The sequence below is a fragment of the Taudactylus pleione genome, unplaced genomic scaffold, assembly GCF_031769625.1.
Source record: "Taudactylus pleione unplaced genomic scaffold, aTauple2 ptg000329l, whole genome shotgun sequence".
NCBI classification, from domain to species: Eukaryota; Metazoa; Chordata; class Amphibia; order Anura; family Myobatrachidae; genus Taudactylus; species Taudactylus pleione.
Window position 1 is genome coordinate 2,141,590 of NW_028284730.1, and position 20,708 is coordinate 2,162,297.

A 20,708-nucleotide genomic window follows, 5' to 3' on the forward strand; every position below is an offset into this window, starting at 1 on the left:
TGTATAAGGCTCGCAGAATGGAACCCTGCAGCCAGAATCTATGCAGCAGTGCTGCCTGGAGCGTCCTTAGGATGCTTCAGATGGTCACACCGCTGCCCTTACAGCTCCCCAGAGCAGTTGGTAACCTGGTGTCCCTTTATAGAGTAAAGGGCGGTTACAACATATAATTACCTTTAATATGTATTGAGCATTGTATATGATCCACAACCTACCTGAGTGTTGTTGATTATGTGCATTCCTCTATGGTCACAGTCTACCCAACTTTCTATGTAACTATTAATGGTTACCTCTAGCAGTATAACACGCTATGTCACAAAGCACACGTCATCTCAAGCTGGGTCCACGGACATGTCAGTACGTTCAGTCTACTTCAATGGCCTCCACATTCCCCAGATCCCAATCTGATAGAGCAATTTTGGGATATGGTGGAACGGGAGATTGGCGGCATGAATGTGTAGCCAACAGATCTGTAGCAATTGCGTGATGCTATCATGCCAGCATAGACCAGACTGTCTAATACCATGTTTCCAGCACCTCAGTGAATCCATGCCACAGAGAAGTCAGGCTGTTCTGGTGGCAAATGGGGGTCTTGCCCTGTACTAGAAAGGTGTACCTAATAAAGTGCCCACTGAGTGTGAGATCAAATCCATTTTATATTCTTCATTAAATAACCTATAAAGACTTTTTAGTATTCATTGCACGTACAATTTTAGGTTAATCAGATGAAATTGATTCAAGAAGGGGATTGATACAAATACTGTCCGAGTTCATTCTGAGACTCTCTATTATATGTTCTTGCATTAGGGTTAAATTAGGGTTGTTTCATTTTATTTAGTTTTTCTTTCTCTTTCATATGTAAGAAGAGTAAGTTAGATTAAATCTTTTGTTGCCAATCACTATCTGTGCTTATATGTCCCTCTGTATGTGGTTACAGGCACGGAGGCAGCAGAGGGAGCACAGGCTAGAAGATCTGCATGGAGCAATGTATACTTGACGGAAGCCCCTCCCCCTCCCTGTCTGATCCTATGGAACACTCTTATACATGGTCCGAGTCCCTGCACTGCTGGGGCGGACTGCTGGGCTGCGCCTCTCGCTCCATCCTGAATTACAGGCTCCAGCACTAGCCAAAAACCAACAACCTATTTTGTTTTTTTACTCTTCTCTTTGTGAAATAGATTTGTATTTATAATAGCAGATGGTTTGTCTCATTATCAATTTGATTTATGTTATGTGGCGCAGATACAATCTGTTCAACATTACAGGGAAATGACTTTCAAAATAGCATTTTATACACTCCCATCAAATTCAACAATAAATCTTCCCAAACCTCTATATATACAGCCAGGCGAATATTGTTTTTACTGAGTTCGCTATGTGATAAATTGTGGATCACTATAAAATGAGTGATCAGCCTGCATGGCTAGTTTTTTGTCTACAGACATGGCCAAACGTTTTGAGAATGACACAAGTATTGGTTTTCACAAAGTTTTCTGCTTCAGTGTTTTCAGACCTTTTTGTCAGATGTTACTATGGTATACTGAAGTAACATTACAAGCATTTCATAATATCCTCCAAGAGCAACTTCTCCCAACCATCCAGGAACAGTTTGGTGATGAATAATGCCTTTTCCAGCATGATGGTGCACCTTGTCATAAGGCAAAAGTGATAACTAAGTGGTTTGGGGAACAAAATATTGAAATTTTGGGTCCATGGCCAGGAAACTCCCCAGATCTTAATCCCATTGAGAACTTGTGATCAATCCTCAAGAGGCTGGTGGACAAACAAAACCCACAAATTCTGACAAGCTCCAAGCATTGATTGGGCAAGAATGGGCGGATATCAGTCAATATGTGGCACCAGAAGTTGATTGGCAGCATGCCAGGGCAAATTGCAGAGGTCATGAAAAAGAAGGGTCAGCAAATATTGACTCTTTGCATAAACTTAATGTAATTGTCAATAAAAGCCTTTGACACTTATGAAATGCTTGTAATGTTACTTCAGTATAACATAGTAACATCTGACAAAAAGGTCTAAAAACACTGAAGCAGCAAATTTTGTAAAAAGTAACCAATACTTGTGTCATTCTCAAAACTTTTGGCCATGGCTGTATATGTGGTCAGACTGAGTAACCAGGAGAATAGGCTATGGGTTACTGAAGGAAGACAGGTTAACCCTACAATACCATAGTAAAATAGGAGTCACAAATAATAGAGCTTCTGTGTTGGCCCGTGATTTGCAGTAAGGTATGGGTGTTAAATACACAACATAGATACATGGGTGCTATTTTTTGCAATTGTAGCCTTTACCCTAATTCTAAACATTGGCTTGAAACAGTGGCACATCTATAATGGGTGCCGGGTGTGCCTGGGTCCAGGGGGAACCCCCACACATCCTGTACCAATGTTCTTCAATACTTACCTCTCAAGTCTCACGTTGGCAGCGCTGCACAAATCACTGGAAAAATGGCGCTGGGGTCACTTTCTCAGCAGTTTCCTCTAAAAGGCACCAGGAAAATGGCCGCAGCGCCATTTTCCTAGAGACCTACGTATGCCAAAGACAGAGTCTACTCACTTGCACAGCCGGCTTGAGAGGAGGGAGGGAGACTGCACATGGGCCCCCTCCTCTCTTAATACGTCCCTAGTTTGAAGACCTTTAGAAGCAGAGTGAATGGAAATAACTTTCAGTGAGAAATCTTAATCTTCCACCACCTTGCCAGCACCATTGGTTTTTAATAGACTGGCACAAAATAGTTGTTACTTGTTAATCCAGTTTGTGGCCGCAAAATAAGGTCAGTGTTAGTGCTGATCTATTTCAGTTGAATATTATTGGGTGATACTGGAAAACCTCATTGGAATAGGAGTATCTGGGAGTCAGGTTGGAAGATACTGGTGTGCGCAGCCATGTGGTATCAGGACTATAGATAGACCGTAAAAATGTCAACAGTGTCTAGATAGACACCAGATGTTAGAAAGGCAATAAGTCGATAGGGACAATAGGTCGACATGGCAGAGGATCGTCAGGTACAAATGGTCAACACGTGTTTTTTAAGGGTTAGGCACCAGGAGGGAGGGTTTGGGTTAGGCACCAGGGTTAGGCACTAGAAGGGCCGCTTAGGGTCAGGCACCTACCCCGACTGTTAGGGATAGGCACCAGGAGGGATGGTTAGGGTGAAGATTAGGGTTAGAAAAAAAATTTAGTATTGACCATCTGTGTGTCAACCATTTTTTGTGTTGCCCTTTTGTCCCTGTCGACATTCTTTTATGTCGACCTATTGCCTGTCTAACATCTGGTGTCTATATAGATCATTTGTATCTAATTTCTGTCTATCTTTTATACCAGAACCCAGCTATGTAACCTGGAAGAGGTCTAAACAGAGAATGGCCAGGGTCTCCACTAATTTGTCCGTTTTAAAAATACAATTACTCACATGTAATGTTAGAGCTTTTGCACACGGGCGTTAGTGAGTTCAGTCTCCACTTTATTAGGTTACTGGTAAGGGAACGGAGGTGACATGGAACAGTAGTTTGTGTGGCTTATTATGTGCCTAGCTAAATAGAATATATATACTAATTTTACCATGTTTATTTCTCTACTTAAATGAAACATATGAGTAACACTTAACCTGCTTGTATCAGCATTCATTTGAGTGCAAGTTACCATACTGAGCAATGGACGTCAAATAATCAGGAAAAAAAAATGCATATAGTTTTAATTATAAAGTGCCAGTATTCTATAACGAGAATGTCTATTCGTTCTGATCAATCCCTGCTCCCCGGAAAGGCTTACACTTTAATTTCCTATTCAACAATGGCAGCCATCCAATGATGGGTTAACATCTTGGCCAGCTGACTAGAGCCAGGAAAAAGAAACATACCAGGATTATATACACTGTGAATCCTCCTTCCCTTCTGTGTCTTTTTCCTGTCTGGCACCTAAAGTGAGGCAAGCGTATGTGAATGCAGTGTAATTGCTGATTGTTTTATTTGTTATTTCACGGTTATACTTACCTGGTCCCGGGTCCCAGCCCATCAGAATTCCAGGTGTGCTAGCAGGAACAATCGGATGGAAACTGTGCTGACCCCCAGACAGCTGAACTCACTGCAATTCTGCTTTGCAGAAAAATTGGGTGCTAGGATGAGCTCTACAACCTTTCCCTGAAAGCACAGTGCCTAGGTAACCACTTTTCAGAGGTGATTTAGTGGAATTAATGGTTTAAACCAGTGGTTCACAAACTGTATGCCGTGGCACCCTGGGGTGCATCAGGACACTTGCCGGGGTGCCACAGGTTGGTGGTCCAGTACCAAATCAAATTATTTATGGTCAATATAATGTAAATATGTGGACAAACCCAAGCACAAACCTATCCTCCACCACATAACTAAACCTATGGATGACAGGTAAGCACAATTTATTTAATCATTTTTTTTCCCCGAATTTCTCAATAACAAACTTCTGGCTTAGGGGTGCCGTGAAAACACTGCTGATACTCTAGGGTGCCGTGATTCTAAACAGTTTGGGAACCTATGGTTTAAACATAGAAACAGAATTTGACGGCCGACAGATAAACATCTAGTCTGTTTAGTTAATGTACTTCCTTTCCCGGTACTTTTGAAGATGCTGCTGGAAAACTTACTCAACTCAACAGTGTGTTTATGGAAAATGTGATAAACTGTGCCACAAAGCCCAAAGAAAGCTGGGCTCATTTTCTAAGGTCTGTCCATCTCCAACAAGGATCCGCAGAGGGCCCCGGGGCACTCACCGCCCGTCCAACGGCTCCCACTGTGGAAGAGACAGGACAGACCTAGCGCTGAAGCAGAGGAGGATCTGGCTGGCCACCAGCAACGGGGTACGGGAGCGGGTGGCGGAAGGGGATTTAGAAGAAAGGGGGGCACACTGAAGTCCTTTGACCATTTAAGAAATAATTGCCTGGGTATTGGCTTCAATACAGGACAAATGTCTCTAATGCTGGGCAAGTAATGTATGGGAGCAAATGTTAGTTGATCATATGGACTTAAACAAGGGAAAAGGGACAAAAAAAACAAATTGATTAAATTTGTGTTTTAACCAATTTGTCTGAACAATTTTTGTGAGCAAATGGACGATTGTCATTAGCTCCCATACATTACCAGATTTTCATTTCATTTTTTCTGGCCGTGTATACCCAGCATAAGTGTGGGCATAGAGGAAACGCAGAATGGTCCTTCTGGTGCAAGAAAGTACCCGGTGTCTGTTTTGGAGCTTGATTCTTCAAGTAATGAGCTGGAGGAAATTGGGGTACTACAATTTCAGCTTATCTCAGAGATGCACTTTATAGGGGCCGGGAAAGGAAAACCGGAGTGTTTATAATACACCAGCTGCTTACAGATCTCAGCATTAAATAAAAATAGACTGCATGCCAAGACACCTGTTTAACCTTATGTATCCTTTCAGGAATAATAAGCTTCTAAGTGGAGTTCAGTAACTAAAATTGATGCACCTGTGGATGGTCTGTCTCTAGGACAACTATTACATTAGAACAGTGCTCAAGTACCCCCCAACAGGTCATGCTTTGTGGGTTTCTGTAATCATGCACCGGTGAGCTAAGGTGCTATGTCAGTAATTATCCCACCTGCTTCCACAGATAAATCCTTAAAACATCAACTGTTGGTGGCCCATGAGGCAGGTGTGGTATAGAAGAACGAGTGTCTAGATAGACATTCAATAGATCGACAACAGATAGTAGACAGACAATAGGTTGACACAAAACTGGTCAACTTTTTTTTATTTAAGCCTAACCCTCCCCCAAATGCCTAAACCTAAGCATCCCCTACTGCAGCCTAACACTCACTCCAACCTGAAAAATTTTGAAAAAACATGTGTAAACTATTTATCCCTATCAAACCTTTGCACTATCAACCTTTTGTACCTGTTGACCTATTAAGACTAGACTTTAAACCAGATATCACTTGTGGCTCGGGGGTTTATTTACCAAGCATCAGGTTCTAAAACCCAGCGCTTCCGATTAGGTTTATGCCCAAAATGTAAAAAGGGCAATGCTTTTATTAGCTGTGTTTTGCTAGTAAAATCATTGTCCTTATAAATTTTGTGCATAAACACAATTGGAAGCGCTGGGTTTTAGAATCTAACTAAACCCCTTGGAGTTGAGAACAAGTGCATTAGATGATGGCGATCCACTATAGGATACAATGGATAGGAAAATAGGGTAATTAGGAGAGTTATTTCTTCAGGAACATTGTCAAGCCTAACACAGCTATGGCTTCAGTTTCTAAAGCGGTTACTTTTGTATGGAGCTGCATATTCATCCTGCAGTGGTGGCCAGAAGAGCTTTATGGTCATGACTCAAATCATTTAACTACATTTCTATATGTTGGAGATTATCGGTATGGACCATTAACCAGACCAGTAAAAGTCGGCATTTTCAGCACCCAAACGCTAGTTTAGCCGCTTTGTGCTTTCTGGGTACAACAAGCAAGATAAGTAACGGGCGCCTACGGCAGTAGCGCCGATCGAAGCAACACTTGAATTGCTCCATCGGGCACCCATTACTTAGAGCACCCAAAAACCAACTGAAATCCCCCCTAAAGTGCTAATCCAGTTTGATGGCTGCTATAGAGTATTTCAAGGAAAAGATATTTTTTTTTTTCTCCTTACCAGGGGCGCATACATATGGCAATTACCATACCAGAGTGGTTTTGGTCTATGGCAGGGGTTCCCAAACTTTTTTGAGTCACGGCACCCTAGAGTATCAGCTTTGTTTTCACGGCAGCCCTAAGCCAAAAGTTTGTCGTTGAAAAATTCTGATATTTTTTAGTAAAGTGAAGTAAATTGTGCTGACCTGTCATCCTTAGGTTTACTTATGTGGTGGTGGACAGGTTTGCGCTTCAGTAGTCCAAATATTTACATTACATTGACCATAAATAATTGGATTTGGTGCTGGACCACCAACCTAAAGCTGGCCACACATCTAAAGATTATCTGTCCAACCAGCCAACTAGTAGATTGGTTGGAATGAAAATCTGGTAAGGAATACAATCAGCAACTTGCTCCCAGACGCTGAAAAATGGACCAAAACTGTTGTATAAACAAATAGTTTAAATCAAACATTTAACAAACTTGTCTGATGACCATTTTCATCAGTTTTCTGGCATTTAGGAGCAAATTGCTGATCATCATTTACTCCCATACGTTACCAGGTTTTCATTCTAACCAATCAACAAGTTGGCTGGTTGGATGCAAGTTGTTCTAGTGTGTGGCCAGCTTAAGGCACCCCTGCAAGTGTCCCGAGGCACCCCAGGGTGCCTCGACGCACAGTTTGGGAACCACTGGTCTATGGTAAGAAAACCATACATACATGGGGATAACAGACAAATTCCATGCAGACTGCACCCTAGTCGGTCATAGTTCCATCCTTTTCCTCAAAAAGACCAGTTAGTCATACTTTACCTTAGCAACATTTCGGAAATTACAAAAATAATTGTCCAGACCAAAGTTGCTAAAATTCCACTTTTATTAACAATTAAAAAAAAAAAAAAAAAGAAAAAAACCTTGAGGATCACATAAAAAATAATATATTTATAATACCCTGGCGCTATCCTGTAATGCAACATCCACTGTTAGAGCAGCAAGTACAACTGTGTAGATCCCCTGGGATGCTGGAGAATTTTCTGGCCCTGCTGAAGTAAGATTTCCTGTATGTGATAAGTGGCAGTGAGGAAATGTAACCGTGTCAGACAGGAAGAGTCCTGCCCACCCAGCGGAGACAGCTCAGTCACTCTCCAGGAAAAGAAAACAAATCCAAACAAAGCCGTACGTACGCTTACAACTTTAAGGCTTGTGGATACACGACCCTGAGGTGGGTGACTTAACAGTACATTGTCCCTGTCCTGCTTGAGTATCGCATTGTTACACCTTGTGATTGATCTGGGGTACTGCACGCTGCTTCATTATTGCAAAATACTGTGTGTGAGATGTCATCGTACTTATTCTGGACAAACAAATGGCACATATAAAAATACCCATATCCTACATTAAAAAAATGCTAAGAGAACATGGTAATTGTGAGGTAACAAAAGTGCTCTGCATCATTATCGTACTCCTATAAACCACACATTTACATGCATTCATTTTACCTGCAGTATATGGTTAAAAGCCAGTTTGCGATTCTTAATAACGAGCCAATAGCACCATCTTACTGAATTCTGTAGCATGAGTTGTTTAGTATCTCTGTATCATTGTGTAGAATGACGACATCATCCATGTATGAACACTGAGCATCCCTATACAAAACACATCACCAGAAATCCAGAGGTACTTTGTGCGTAGCACCATTATTTTCAATACCAAAAGTCGGTAGTTTTACCCTATGTGTATAGTTGAAGTCCTGCAGTTATTCAGAACAACCACATGGTGTCTCCCTATAGCACAACCCTCAGATACAACAGTGGCCTGAACACACACACACACACACACACAGAAGCATTGAGTGAGCTGCACCAATTCACAGGAAGCGGACAATCACTGCCTCCTAGTGAAATATACTGCAATGTAATGCGTATCGGCTCAGCCCACAAAGTGGCTGCTTCTTCTGTGTGCGTAGACGACCAGTGCACTTTAAAATACACCCACCAGTCAAAAGAAAGTAAAAAACAATTGTAGAAAAAAAAAAAAAAAGTACAAAAAAAATCCCCCCATTTATGTGTTAGACGTGAAAACACACATGGAGACAAAATAAAAGTGAGTATCTGTGAATACTTTTGTTTTATATAACCCATTTGTTCCCAGTCAAGACTATTATATGCCTGTCTGACTAAGGAGTTAAAATTGGCTTACAATTCTTTATATTTGGTAAAAAAAAAAAAAAAAAAAAGTCTTAAAAATAATCCTGAGTGTCAGGGATTGGTGGGCCGTTGGCCCACACTCTATCCTCCTCAAATCATGGCAATCCGCTCGGGATTACAGTTGAGGTGAGTGGACGTGCTGCTGCTTCCTGGTGACTTGCAGCTGCGGGCAGCAGTGCTTTGAAGAGCGGCCATGATCGTGTCGGTAGAAACAGAGCCAAACTCGTAGGCAAAGGTGCCATAGAAGACCAGTATGTCCAGGACGAAGATCCACTCGCAGATTGCAGCCAAGTGCTGAAGGAGGAAGCTTTCATGAATGAAAAATACGCCACCTGAGCAGAGAATTAAGGGAAATACACTAGAAGTGCGATCAGTGAAAGCTATTCCAACCCAATACACATTCTTACAGCTGTAAATCACCATGACACCACGCATTTCACCTCAATTTACCCTGCAAACAGCCAATTACTCAGTCTGTGCTATATAGCCACACACATAGCAACGCATTTTGCTTCCTCAGCATAAAACATACCTCAATATACAGTATACAATTTGCCTGTTCTGCCTGTTTACTTTTCTCCAAAAGACATTAAATACTGGTTCTGTGAAGGATACTCAGGACAAGGGATGTTAAGGCCACAATGGTCAGGCTTACACGCAGGTGTCCCACCCAGTAGTCTAGAGCGCTAGCAGCCAGATGGTAGGTCAGAATGCAGTGGAGACATACGAACAGCAAACCAGCTGGGAAAGCCACTCCTGCACCGATGTAATGGAGAGACTTTGCGTAATCCACCTGCCACACATGGTCAAATCAGTGACTGAAATCTAGATCCTAATGTACAACAGAAGAGTTAAAGAAGCACAATACATAATACATGAACCCATGGATGTAACAACAAAACAGCTATACATATAGGAAGACCATGTAGTACAGTGTTCTTACCTGGAAGTTTCCCACCATGACAAGACCTGCCGCGTTGGTGCAGCCAGCGATCAAAGCAACAGTGTTCAGCCAGGAACTGTGGCTGAGCTCGATGACCTGACTGTATCTCAGCAAGCAGATCATCACCACTGAGAGAAAGGAGAGTCAGGGAGAAGGGAGGGACAGAGGACACAGGGCTGAGAGGTGCAGGGGATGGATTGGGAGGAAAGATGGCAATGGGAAGGATATAAGTGTGGCAGGAGGGGGGACAGGGAACGGATGTCAGTGAGGGTAGTAGGGAAGAACACTGATGGAAACTTAGGATAATGAAGAAATTGGAGATTTCTTGGGGACAACTCACCCATAAAAGCTCCGACATTTCCAATCAGACTGAAGAGGCAGCTTTCAGGCGGGTATGTCCCACACTTACTGATTACACAGGCAAAGATAATATCAGTACAAGAAACATATATACATTTTAAAGGTTTAAAAAAAAAAAAAAAAACATGGCAAAAAAAGGGTTGAAGAACACACAATGTGTAATAGTAGAGATGCTGGTAGTTAAGATGCAGAGACCGAGTCAGAAATCACCTGATGAGAGGGACATCCTCTAAGGTGCAGCAAGATTTAGGTGTCCCCTGTTTCGTGTTGTCATCGGAGCACGTCACATTGTATGACCTGTAAGAGATGGGTACATCTGAACAGCAGGCACGCCTCTGTTCCTTACAGTACGTCTCTAGCTGGAGTTAGGCTTGCTTTTTTTCAACCAATGATTTATCAGCATTATGCTGCCTACTTACACCTCCTAAGTCAGACAACACTGTCACCCGGAAGTCTGGTGCCAGTGCTCCCATTCTGCTTACACAGCAGCTGTACTATATATGGAGCTTTGATTTAGGTGGGCAATGGAGGAGCATAAAGGGTTCCCCCCATAGTGTGTAATGAGCAATAAAAATGACAAGATCCAGCCAATGCCTGAGCGGTGTGTCTGATTATAAGGGTGACTCTAGATAGTATTTAATTTGTCTTTGTTCATAGTTAATGTCACAAGGGACTAAGGAGGGGGGGGGGGGAGAGATGTATTAAGCCTTGGAGAGAGATAAAGTACCAACCAATCAGATCCTGTCATTTTTAACTGACAGGAGCTGATTGGTTAGTACTTTATCTCTCTCCAAGGATCGATCCATCTCCCCCATTGTCTTGCCTTGGAAAGATTCAGCCTGGACAGCAACTAGCATGATAATCAGCCCAAACTATATGCCAACTGCCCAGCTTGGCAAGGTTGCAACTTGCCTCTCAACCTGGGAGTAGAAAGTGAATTAGCCAACACCCATGTTCACAAAGGTGTGGCCCCAGCAGGAACATGGAGTACAAGCCTGGCGACTCCTTATACCATGAGGTAAAAAGGCGACTTCTCTGGCTTTCAACTTGCTGAGGCACCAACATGAAATTATTTATTTATTTTTAATCCCCTGTATTCAGTAATTGGGCAGCATGAATGCCAGCGAGCTGGATGCCATAATAGCACTCCAAGTCTATATCACTGCTGGAAAAGGACAGATAATGAATAAATATCCAAGGGTAATAGATAAAGGTTGTATGTAAGTGTGTTATATACCAGTTCTCCACAGGACACACGTGATGGTTCACCACAGCCATTGCGTACCTGGGGGAAACAAGACCAAAAGTAAGCACAGCTAATCTTCTACAGTAATACTATACCTACCCACACATCTCAAGCTCCTTCTCTAACCAGTAACGCTGCCTGCTCATTACTGACCCCCTGACTGCATTTACCAACATGCCTAATAATGATCAATATTACTATGTTTTGCAGTCATTGTGTGGTCACAGCATTTGCAGTATTGGGTCAGTTGTTCGATACCACCCAGTAACATAATACTAAAGGCTGGTCTAGTAAAAACACATGCACTAATCACATAACTGCACCACACCCCTCTTAATATAGCACTTGCAGCCCCATGACCCAGCTCATTGGTTTACTCATAGTACATAACGCAATAGCTATCCACCTATTGATAGTTTATACTCATGACACAATGACTTATAGTGGGGGTGGCTGACATCTGAATACTGTAAGTCCACACACGTGTACATTTTACTTCCTCCCTGCTACATATAGCCATTCTATGTACATGGTAATAAACCACTGAAATGAGCCCATCTGCTGAATGAATGCCTACTTACACTATCCATATCCCAGGGATGGAAAATGCGGTCAGGCTGATAGGTAGGACAATCCAGCCAGTCATTAGTGAGGAAGGTCCAGGGGTCAAGGGAGGGGGACGAGCAGGCCACACAGAAATCTCCCCAGCACACCATCAGCAGGCACTAACAACCATGGCAAGGGACATTTCCCAGACGGCTTGTGTGAGAGAAGAGAAGTACAGTAACTAACCAATGGGAAGTATTACACAGAAATGACAGCAGCTTGTTACTACTGAACGTTCAACATTAAAAAAAAAAAAACACAGATAAGTGAATATATGAAAAAATGACCAATGGAAGAAGGGGAATCTATACAGTATGTTTGATAAATAAACAACAAGTCGGGCGCTCTCCACTAAGTTACAATCAAAGTCTCTTAATTACTGTCCCATGTGGAACGTCTTGTTCATTCATAAGTAAAAATTCCAATTATCATCCATCGATGTAAGTAAAAAGACTGTTTATTCAATCATAAGGCTCACAGGAACCGCACATAAAACAGAAGAAAACAAAAGAAAAAAATATATAGTGAAGTACAGTAAATGTAAATATGTTAAAACAATAATCGCCACGATTAGTGGGAATGCAAATGCGTACCAGAGGTAAAGGTGTAATCAGTACACCAGCATGCGTGTGATATAACCGCACCTTGACAAAGACCCTGGCAGTCGAAACGCGTTGGAGAAAGGAGGGAGCAGCTATACCAGAGGGGAACATCTTGGAGGAGTATCCGCACTTGCTTGTGCTGGAACAGGTTTTTAGTCCGAATTTAAATCGGTTATATCACACGCATGCTGGTGTACTGATTACACCTTTACCTCTGGTACGCATTTGCATTCCCACTAATCGTGGCGATTATTGTTTTAACATATTTACATTTACTGTACTTCACTATATATTTTTTTCTTTTGTTTTCTTCTGTTTTATGTGCGGTTCCTGTGAGCCTTATGATTGAATAAACAGTCTTTTTACTTACATTGATGGATGACAATTGGAATTTTTACTTATGAACGAACAAGACGTTCCACATGGGACAGTAATTAAGAGACTTTGATTGTAACTTAGTGGAGAGCGCCCAACTTGTTGTTTATTTATCTATCTTAGTTCATTTTTGGAGAAAGTAACCTCCATATTTTGAGTCATGTGGCTGCACTCCCAATCTTGGAGCGCAAATCATATTTGTTTGTCTTTCTATACAGTATGTTTGCACAGGGCATGGTGATCACGTGACATGTAGTTTTTATAGGAGTACTGGAATAAAAGATATTATGTATTTATTATTCTTGGGGCATAGGACAGGCTTAGGGTGGGTGCACCAGAGGTTCTGCAACAAGTTTTGACATTCTACTCAGGGGCAGCAAACTAAGAGCCATGTTAACGTAAAGCCGAGGTCTAATTGAATAGCAAAAACTTGTGAAGAACCATGATGATTATACAAAGAGAGAAAATCCATAAACATCTTTAGTTGGCAGGTACAGGAACATTGCATAGGTCACTCATTTGGAGCCATATCCCTATTCCTCACCAAACTATGCAAGACGTTGTGGTCATTGCATGTATAAACTGCTATGACACAGCACAGATGATGTAATGGTTAACGTTACTGCCTCACAGCACTGAGGTCATGGGTTCGATTCCCACCACGGCCCTACCTGTGCGGAGTTTGTATATTCTCCCTGTGCTTGGTGGGTTTCCTCCGGGTACTCCGGTTTCCTCCCACACTCCAAAAATATACTGGTAGGTTAATTGGCTCCCAACACAAATTAACCCTAGTGTGTATGTGTGTGCGCATGTGATAGGGAATATAGATTGTAAGCTCCACTGGGGCAGGGACTGATGTGAATGGTCACATATTCTCTGTAAAGCGCTGTGGAATATGTGTGCGCTATATAAATAACTGGTAATAAATAAATACGGTGTACTGTATGTTACATCTAAACATTTGCTCAGATGAAAGTGTTACATATGTAAGGAAATGTCAGTTTACTGTAATATGAAAAGGTCACTCGGCAACTGAAATATAGAAGATGTGCATTTTCTTATTAAAGGTATGTGTGACCAGGAAGATATTAATTTACATGTATATGAAGCATTATACCCCTTTTACATCGCAGCTAAAACCCGGGTTATTTCCAGGTTAACCCAGGTTGCTGTTAAGTGTAAAAGGGGCCAGGGTTGGATTCCCGGGTCAAGTGACCCAGCAATCCAACACGGGTAGCTTGCAGGGTTTAACATGGGAACGACCTGTGTAACCGGGAAACACAGGTCGTCTGACCCGGGTCCTATTTAAAAGCATGGGGTTGATCTGGATTTCCCAGAGCTTAGAAAACAGTTCCACAGCATCCTTGTGCAGTGTGAATGGTGCCAACCAGGGAATAATCTGGGTCAGCGCCACAGTGTAGAAGGGTCTGTCACGGTTTGGAGCCATGTTCCAAATACTGGGTCAGAACCAGGACTTTGGTGTAAAAGGGGTACCAGAAACACGAGGAACTTACGAAAATATGTAACTCGACTGCGTAATAGTAATCAGCACTGTATGATCTGAGAATAGAGACGTATGCTCAGAGACACGAGAGAACGAGTTTTTGGCAATTGATCAAACAAAAAAAGATTATATTTTTGGCAGTGCGTGCCTAAAATTCATATTCTTTCTTACGGATAACCAATAATAGAGGGTGTAATAAAAAAAGAAAACCATAGAATATGGCTATGCTGAACATATACACAAATAGAAAGATAATAGGAAATATATATTCAGCAGCGCTACATTTTCCTACTGGTAAATTAATTACAATAGCGGTCGTGGTTTCGGGGATACCTATTTCATTATATGAGATTTAATAATGGAGAATGAATCAACTATAATTTAATGATGACATATGACACAATTACTGTCATTTAAAACACCCTGAATATCCCCCCACTGCTATTGGCTATTGTACATGGAGCCTTCCTGCAGTGAACAACCTTGCCCTCACCTTTATGATAGTGACAGATATTTAATACCTATTGAAGGTATCTAAAGCCTAGACTACACTAGTGACTGAGGCTGGGAACACACCTATACAATTATCTGGCCAATCTTGCGACTCCCGACCTGTTCCTCAGATATTGTACGTGTGTGTATGCTCCTACAATCAGGTTTTATCGCAAGAAAACAGAACTTATGTTCTTTCTAAAATTTATCAGACGCAATGGTCCTGTGTCAGACAAATTAGGAAGCGTGCACTGTTCTGTCCGATGCGTAAACAGAGTCACAATCATTTCAGTAGATGATTTTCCTAGAGATTGTAAAAAGGTGTGTACGCATGAATCTGCATACACATAGGGACTTTCAATCGCAAGTGGAATTATAACTACCACCGCCTCTGAAGAATGGTTGCATAGGTGTGTACACAGCTTTAGATGTTGTCACGACAGATAGAGTGTAAGACCAATTAGCAAAGGTCCCCTTCGGATGGTCATCGAAAATGTCATTACTGTGCATCAGATATTAATGCAACCTGTCCTGTGACACAAGTGTGGCCCCATGTATCACACTGCTAATAGTGAGTGCACATCACTACTGATCTCTATGAAGGGCTGCCTGTGTCCTAAAACCCACATGATCATTATAGCCACCAGCTGGGGGAGCAGTTAGCAGATGTGTTCTGGGAGGATGGGCAGTAAGAGGGCTTCCATCATGTATGTATGTATGTATGTATGTAGTAATAGTGTACACACCGCTGGGCACAAGGCAGAGAACCCGGGGAATGCATCTGCCTGGTGCTAATGTTCCGTCATTTTTCTGCCACCATGCAGGAGGAGATTACCCCATGTGCCCATCTGTGTGCCAGGCAACTGGGCTAATCCTGTATTAACACACCAACTAGTACATGCTTCCGTACACATACATGTGATACACCTGTAGTAGCAGCAGCAGCAGCAGCAGTACATGCCACTCTGCAGGTCATATACGCTGCACACAATGCTGACAGGGGTGACACAGAATAATATACACAGCACAGCGAGATCACACACACACACACTCTCTGCAAGACACAGTCACACTCATACACCAATGACAACGCCGTCCTCACCCCGCCACCGGTATATACACACCCGCTCCCCGCTGCCCCTTGGTCCCCCGGAGCCTTCGCCGAACAGTCCTTCAACTCATTAAACTGCCTTTTAGTGCGCGGTGGCTGACGGGAGTTGTAGTAGAGAAGGCTGCGCGCTATGGCCGCACAGGACAGAGGGGGACTGCGTTACCCGGCAGCCCCCGCGCGCAGAGCGTAGGGTAACAGGTAACGAGGATGGCAGCAACGTCCTGACGTTCATAGGTATGTTGGAATGGAGTCGCACCTGACGTCACAGGGCGTGCTGCTGAGGCTCAGTGTAAACAGCGTCCTATGTAACGCCCCTTCCCCCCTCCTCCGCCTCCAGGAGTGACACGTGACACATACACAGGCCGGCAGCAGCCATTACACAGCTGTAGTCATGGAGACAGCACTAAAACACTGAAAACTGTTTTACACCTGAAACGTGGTTTTAATGTGGGGTCAGTCACTGGCCCACCTTAAAATCACATGTGAGGTGTAAAACAGTTTGTCATTATCCCCATGATTATCCACTGGTTTATTAATGTAGACATAGGGCCATATTCAATTTGGAGAGAAAAAGCCGTTCTCGGTCCATGCCGTATTCAATTAGGTTGCGAGAACCCGTTATTGGCCGTCATTTTCGCAATTCTCACATCCCCGTATTCAATTTGGATGACTTTTCGCAGTTGCGGAAAAGTCAGAGGTTTGAACCCAGCGAAAAAGTATCCCCATTGAATAGGTGGCGAGAACAAATGCAGAATTCAGGTGCAGACTTCTAAAAACCACCGTGCACCCCTTGGACAGGCCCCTAAAGGTTATTCTGTGTCAAAACATTTTTAAAAAATACCACAGGACACCCCAAAAAAAAGGTACTTTCATTTTGGGGGTGTAAAAAAATAAAAAAATGGGGGACACACTTTTAAACTAGCAAAATACACTCCAGGGAGGGTCCCCAAGTATGCCCCAGGTGTTTTTTTGATTGGAGGTGTTTGCGGCAGATGGATTTTCACTTTAGCCACTTAAAAATATGCTAGCACCCATTTTCATGTACCCCAAATTTGATGGGACGAGTTATTTTTCCAAAAAATTTTTTGCTAAATGCTATTCTTCACCACTATCTCAAAGGCACTAAAAAGCACCTATTGAGACCATTTAAAAACCCCAAATACCTTTAGCAGGGCTATTCAGGGGTACGCATAGTTATCCCCCATGTCAAACCATCTTTTGAGCGGGATCAGGCTGATTTCCCCAAAAATGACAGGACTTTTCGCAGATTACCTTTTCGCACATTCCAAATTAAATACGGGGACGTGCGCGATAACTTTTTACTTGCAAAACCTCCGATGACAGCGAAAAGTCCGGCAACGGACTTTTCGCCTCAAATTGAATATGGCCCAGAGAGTAATAGGTGATCAAATTAGAAGCCTCTTAGTAGAGCAAAAACGCTATACAATAAGTATTTAAGTAGGTTAGATAGTCATTGCATAAAAAAATCTATTAAATGTAAAAATGAATAAGGAACATGCACACTATAGTAAAAACAAAATGCTTTCAGTGTATGTATTATAGCAGCAAATACAAAAAAAAGTTATTGTATATAGACAAAACAACTCCGCCATCCAAAATGAGCTCACGGTCACATACTGTGATGGCACGTGCCTCATGGTGCATACACACGTAGCGATTTAAAAGAATGTTTTCAATGATGTTGATATCGTTATCTTTCAAATCGTTCTTTTAAATGGACCCTGCAACTTACTATCGACCAGCGATGCGCGACCACGTACGGACGATAGCGATATTGGCCATCGGCTGGTCAACTTGCTCGATATCGAGTAAATTACCGTCGGTAAGTAGTTGGTGTGCTGGATGATCAATATTGATCATCCAGCATACCAGGGAGGGTGCATAACGATCTGCCAGCGATATCATATCGCTGGCAGATCGCTACATGTGTACGCACCATAACTTCCTAACCACACATACTATCATGTAACCATACATGCATGCATGTCCCAATATTAGTGTCATGCCCTGAGCACCAAGCGGAGAGGACACAGCTTTCCACAGACATGTGCCACACTTAGAGTAATAATAATAACTAATTTCTTGCAACCTGAAATTCTCATTTACAGTGAGATAGCAGGGAACGTTAGCAAGCGGCCAGTATAAGGCCTCTTGTATTTATCAAGTGATGAACAGCTATCCTGCAGGTGTTATCGCTGGCCTAGGCACAAGCACCACTACTTCCTATTTAACAAAGGATTAACTCCAGAGGAATATCAGATTTCACTTTTTATCAACGTTCCATACTTTACAGCCATCGAGGCGGACCTCAATGGGGACGGTGGCTTGCTCATTTTATCCAGCGGCAAACCACCAGGAGGGAACTCCAGATTGATAAATAGCAGAGAAACTGCATCCTGTATCGCTATGATATTTCACAGCTCACTGCTTATTGTGAAATGTTTTAGATACGAGCAAAACAGTAAAATGATCCTCATCAATACTGTCATTTACTTTTACAGTTCCACAGTAGTGGACAGTGAGGAAAATAGGGCATATTGGGACATAAAAAGCGGGGAAAAAAAATGCAGACTTAAAAACAACGGGTAGGAAGAATCCTTCATATAAGATTGTAACTTTATCAATAGAAGTGGATACAGCTGAACAAGAGGAGTGGAGATGGGTACAGTTGTGAGGCTGCAGCATTAGGAGTATAGGTGGGAGTAAAAGGCCCCATACATCAGGTGGCCGTTTCCCCGATTCGACCGAAACCGCTGATTGGCGGCTGTCGGGGAAATTCTTCATGTTAAAGATCCCAGATCAGGGAAATCCAAAGATGTTGGATTTCACCGATGACCTTACCCCGGCATCTGAGGATTGGGGAATTGCAGCAATCCGTCGCTGCTGTTTGGGGGTCTTAAACTAAGATCTAAAAGAGGGGTTTTAAGAGAGCATTTACAATTAAACACATTTTCAGTATAGTATAAATTATATAGTAAATATGTAATATGCATGATAAGTCAAAACTCAATATACAGTAAATGCAGTAGCTACATTTAACGAGGCAACATACTTTCTACTTGTAACTTTTTGCCTATGGAAAGGCTGTTTCTCTTTCTATACATTTGTGCTGGCTTTTTGTAGACAGTAGCTGTCATATTTATTGGGATAGACCAGTGGTTCCCAAACTGTGTGCCGTGGCACCCTGGGGTGCCTCGAGACACTTGCAGGGGTGCCTGAGGTTGGTGGTCTAACACCAAATCAAACTGATTTATAGTCAATGTAATGTAAATATGTGGTCAAACAGAAGCATAAACCTGTCCTCTACCACATAACTGAGTCTAAGGATGACAGGCAATTTACTTAATCATTTTTTTTCTGACTGACTTTCTCAATAACAAATCTTTTGGCTTAGGGGTGCCATGAAAACAATGCGGATACTCGTGCCGGATTTCAAAAAAGTTTGGGGACCACTGGTATAGGAATTTCTGGTTGTCCGCAAATGTAAAAAAGCATTCAGCCAGCAAATGGGCATTGGAAAGCAGCATCCGATGGCTTGCAACCATCAAATACCCGCAATTAGATGGTGAAAGCACTTCCAACAAATTGGGAACATCGATGGTTATTAACCATCGGCTTCCAATGTCCTTCCCTATCTGTAGTATATTTATTACAAGTTATATAGCACCAACATAGTCCGTTGCGCTTTACAATTGGGAACAAACACTAATAGAACAAGATTGGGTAAAAATAGACAGACACCTAGGCAAGAAAGCTCTGCTGGCAAGCTTACATTCTATATGGAAACAGCCATTGGTACACAAGGATAGGCCCTACAGGACCTGATTCAGATCTCTGATGTTATTTGATCTGTGCAGGAGCCGTACAGGGCATGTGCACATCTGGTCCTTAAGACGCCTCCTGCAGCTTTTGCATATTTTAGCACAGCCACTGCGTAGAAAGATGTCACAGCTGTGCTTCTCCATAAATCTCTCAATCAGGCCCATAAATCAATATATCTCTATGTAGCCTTTAATTAATATGCCCTTCTAGTTTTATGTGTTTCTATACGGCACAGGGAGCCATATAAGGCTAAGCTCACAACACTTCATCCAGGAACTAGAGTCTGTGCCAGTATATATAAAATAAATAAATACTGGGTCAGTCAGCTGATGCAATGAGTGTAGCGTACATCACTCCATCTCTTCTGCTGCCACCATTTTATGTTTCCCCACATGTTGTGAAGTTCATGAGTGCAGGAGCGAGTAGAGCCTCAGAGAGCCCACTGAATGTTAACAGCAGTTAATCACACTAATCTGCCCAATTAGGTGTCTGTCTTAGGATAGACTTGCATTTTAAGCACACAGGACCTCATTCAGAGGCGGTCGTTAGATGCAAGCGGTCGCTCCGAATGAGGGCGGCCGCTTGCATCTTGTAGTGCCGCCTCTTGGTCGATCGCTAAGCTGTGGGTTACCACCCACAGCTATAGCGACCGACCAGGGTGATGGTCAAGACCATCGGGGCTTGCGACGAGACCCTAAGGTTGGGTCTCGGCACTCGCAAGCCCCAGGGAGCTTCCTGCTCTGATCGAGCAGGAAGCTCCCCACTGACATCACTGATGAGGTCAGTGCG

General features: G+C 42.6%; 2 protein-coding genes across 2 annotated transcripts in view; one reads left to right on the forward strand and one right to left on the reverse strand.

Moving 5' to 3' along the window:
• RNF181 (ring finger protein 181) overlaps positions 1–1,334 on the forward strand; it is a 28,454-nt gene extending 27,120 nt beyond the window's left edge. The window contains exon 6 of the mRNA XM_088443298.1: positions 935–1,334. Coding sequence (XP_088299424.1) covers positions 935–994 — 60 coding nt within the window. The 3' untranslated portion in view covers positions 995–1,334. The remainder of the gene's footprint in view (positions 1–934) is intronic.
• A 6,155-nt stretch (positions 1,335–7,489) lies between these two features.
• On the reverse strand, positions 7,490–16,320 carry TMEM150A (transmembrane protein 150A). Its single transcript, XM_088443185.1, has 8 exons — positions 16,090–16,320; positions 11,968–12,145; positions 11,378–11,425; positions 10,351–10,437; positions 10,121–10,188; positions 9,781–9,908; positions 9,453–9,630; positions 7,490–9,169 (listed from the first exon to the last, which is right to left on the reverse strand). The coding sequence occupies exons 2-8, from the start codon at positions 12,030–12,032 to the stop codon at positions 8,928–8,930; spliced, it is 816 nt and encodes a 271-aa protein (XP_088299311.1). The 5' UTR covers positions 12,033–12,145; positions 16,090–16,320; the 3' UTR covers positions 7,490–8,927.
• Between the last annotated feature and the right edge of the window lie 4,388 nt (positions 16,321–20,708).

Excerpts from the sequence above, each read along its gene's own strand:
- TMEM150A (XM_088443185.1), bottom strand. The coding sequence starts at position 12,032 with ATGACTGGCTGGATTGTCCTACCTATCAGCCTGACCGCATTTTCCATC. Across the intron at positions 9,909-10,120 it reads AAATGTCGGAGCTTTTATGG|TGGTGATGATCTGCTTGCTG; the intron begins GTGAGTTGTCCC and ends CCTTTCTCTCAG. Across the intron at positions 9,631-9,780 it reads TCATGGTGGGAAACTTCCAG|GTGGATTACGCAAAGTCTCT; the intron begins GTAAGAACACTG and ends CATGTGTGGCAG.